At 55.2% G+C, this 2,295-nt stretch overlaps 1 protein-coding gene across 1 annotated transcript in view; it reads left to right on the plus strand.

The window, feature by feature from the left end:
- PCSK6 (proprotein convertase subtilisin/kexin type 6) overlaps positions 1 to 2,295 on the plus strand; it is a 52,255-nt gene that overhangs the window by 6,238 nt on the left and 43,722 nt on the right. Inside the window, exons 4-5 of the mRNA XM_014543570.1 lie at positions 682 to 825; positions 1,965 to 2,041. Of these exons, the coding sequence (XP_014399056.1) occupies positions 682 to 825; positions 1,965 to 2,041 (221 nt within the window). The remainder of the gene's footprint in view (positions 1 to 681; positions 826 to 1,964; positions 2,042 to 2,295) is intronic.

The raw sequence follows: 2,295 nt of genomic DNA on the forward strand, positions 1-2,295 counted from the left end.
AAGGAGAGGGAGAGAGGGAAACATCAATGATGAGAGAGAATCATGGATCGGCTGCCTCCTGCATGCCCCCTACTTCGGATCGAGCGCACAACCCGGGCATGTGCCCTTGACTAGAATCGAACCCAGGACCCTTCGGTCCACTGAGCCAAACCAGCTAGGCGTGAATTCTTTTTGAAATGATACGAAAGCCCCTGCGGGGCTCATTGAGCAGGGAGACAATGGGATAGCAGCCGTAGGGCTGATTCGGTGGAGATGCTGAGCCCCGGACAGAGGCCCCGAAGAAAGACAATGCCCTAGGGCAGTGGTCGGCAAACCGCGACTCGCGAGCCACACGCGGCTCTTTGGCCCCTTGAGTGTGGCTCTTGCACAAAATACCGGCTCTTCCACAAAATACCCACTTCTGCGCATGGGCCACGAGGTTTCCGTCGCACTGTACGTGCGCGCCCGCACGTGGCATTTTGTGGAAGAGCCACACTCAAGGGGCCAAAGAGCCGCCTGTGGCTCGCGAGCCGCGGGTTGCCAACCACGGATCTAGGCTGTCGGGGGCGCCAGAGTGCTTCCTCAGACCTGACTCTAGGGGGCACCAGAGAGCATTTTCCTCTGACCTGCATGGGGTGCCTCTGCTGGGTCTGGCTTTGTGTCCGTCCCGGGTCAGGACTGTCCGTGTGTCTCTCTGCGCAGCACTGCGGGGACAAGCAGAGCCGCTGCCGCTCGGAGATGAACGTGCAGGCGGCATGGAAGAGAGGCTACACGGGGAAGAACGTGGTGGTCACCATCTTGGACGACGGCATCGAGAGGAACCACCCGGACCTGGCCCCCAATTACGTGAGTCTGGCCTTGGCGTTCACGTGCTCGTCGTTCAATCAGCGCAGGGGACCCTCGAGCAGCACAGGTGGGGACCGCCCAGGTCCCCTTATCGCCGGATTGTTCCCCCCATAGATACTGTCACCGTGTGGTTTTCTTTTCTTCTTTTTATTTTTCATTTAATTTTTTGTTTTTAAAGCCTATTGCTGACCAAGTATTTTTTAATTTTTTAAATGTTTTTATTGATGTCAGAGAGGAAGAGAGAGAGAGAGAGACATCAATGATGAGGGAGAATCATGGATCGGCTGCCTACTGCGCGCCCCCTACTGGGGTTGAGCCTGCCACCCGGGCCTGTGCCCCGACTGGGAATCGAACTTTGACCTCCTGGTTCATAGGTGGATGCTCAACCACTGAGCCACGCCGGCCAGGACTCATAGCTCAGTTTTGAAAGTGAAATGTATTTTTGTAAACACCGCCTTTATCGTTACTCAAAGTACATGCAAACATTTTTTTTGGATACCCTAAATAAAGGTGATGCATTATAGATTTGTACATCTGAAACCTATGTAATTTTATTGACCAACTAGAGGCCCGATGCATGAAACTCGTGTACTAGGTGGATCCCTCAGCCCGGCCTGCGCCCTCTCACAATCTGGGACCCCTCGGGGGATGTCCGCCTGCCAGCTTAGGCCCAATCCCCCCCCCCCCTAGGCCTAAGCTGGCAGTCAGACATCCCTTTCGCAGTGCAGGACCCTTCGCTCCTTACCACCTGCCTACAGCACAGGCAGGAGAGGCTCCCGCCACCACCGCTGCGCTCCTCAGCTCTGAGCCCGGCTTCTGGCTGAGCGGCGCTCCCCCTGTGGGAGCACACTGACCACCAGGGGGCAGTTCCTGCATTGAGCGTCTGCCCCCTGGTGGTCAGTGTACATCATAGCAACCGGTCGTTCTGGCCGTAACGGTCACTTAGGCTTTTGTTATATAGATGTCACCCCAATAAATTCAATTAAAAAAAAAATGAAACATAGATAAGGTGACAGTTGCAGGGACGGAGTACCAAGTGCCTTCTTTTCTCTGTTTTCCAATGGAGGCGTAATAATACTTGGGGCAGGCTTGCTCTATCCGTGCCTCACCTCTCCGCTCACTAAGATCTCATTCCGTAGGATTCCTACGCAAGTTACGACGTCAACGGAAATGATTATGACCCATCGCCACGCTACGATGCCAGCAACGAAAACAAGTACGTCTGTCGGTCCCTCTTTCCTGCCGTCCCCGTCCCTTGAAATGGCCCGCAGAAGGGCCCGGCCGGGGTGGCTCAGTGCTTGAGTGTCAGCCTGTGAACCAGGAGGTCAGGGTGCGATTCCCAGTCAGGGCACATGTCCGGGTTGCTGGCTCCATCCCCAGTAGGGGGCGTGCAGGAGGCAGCTGATCCATGATTCTCTCTCATCATTGATGTTTCTATCTCTCTCTCCCTCTCCCATACTCTCCGAAATC

This window comes from Myotis brandtii, unplaced genomic scaffold (genome assembly GCF_000412655.1).
Source record: "Myotis brandtii unplaced genomic scaffold, ASM41265v1 scaffold329, whole genome shotgun sequence".
NCBI lineage: Eukaryota > Metazoa > Chordata > Mammalia > Chiroptera > Vespertilionidae > Myotis > Myotis brandtii.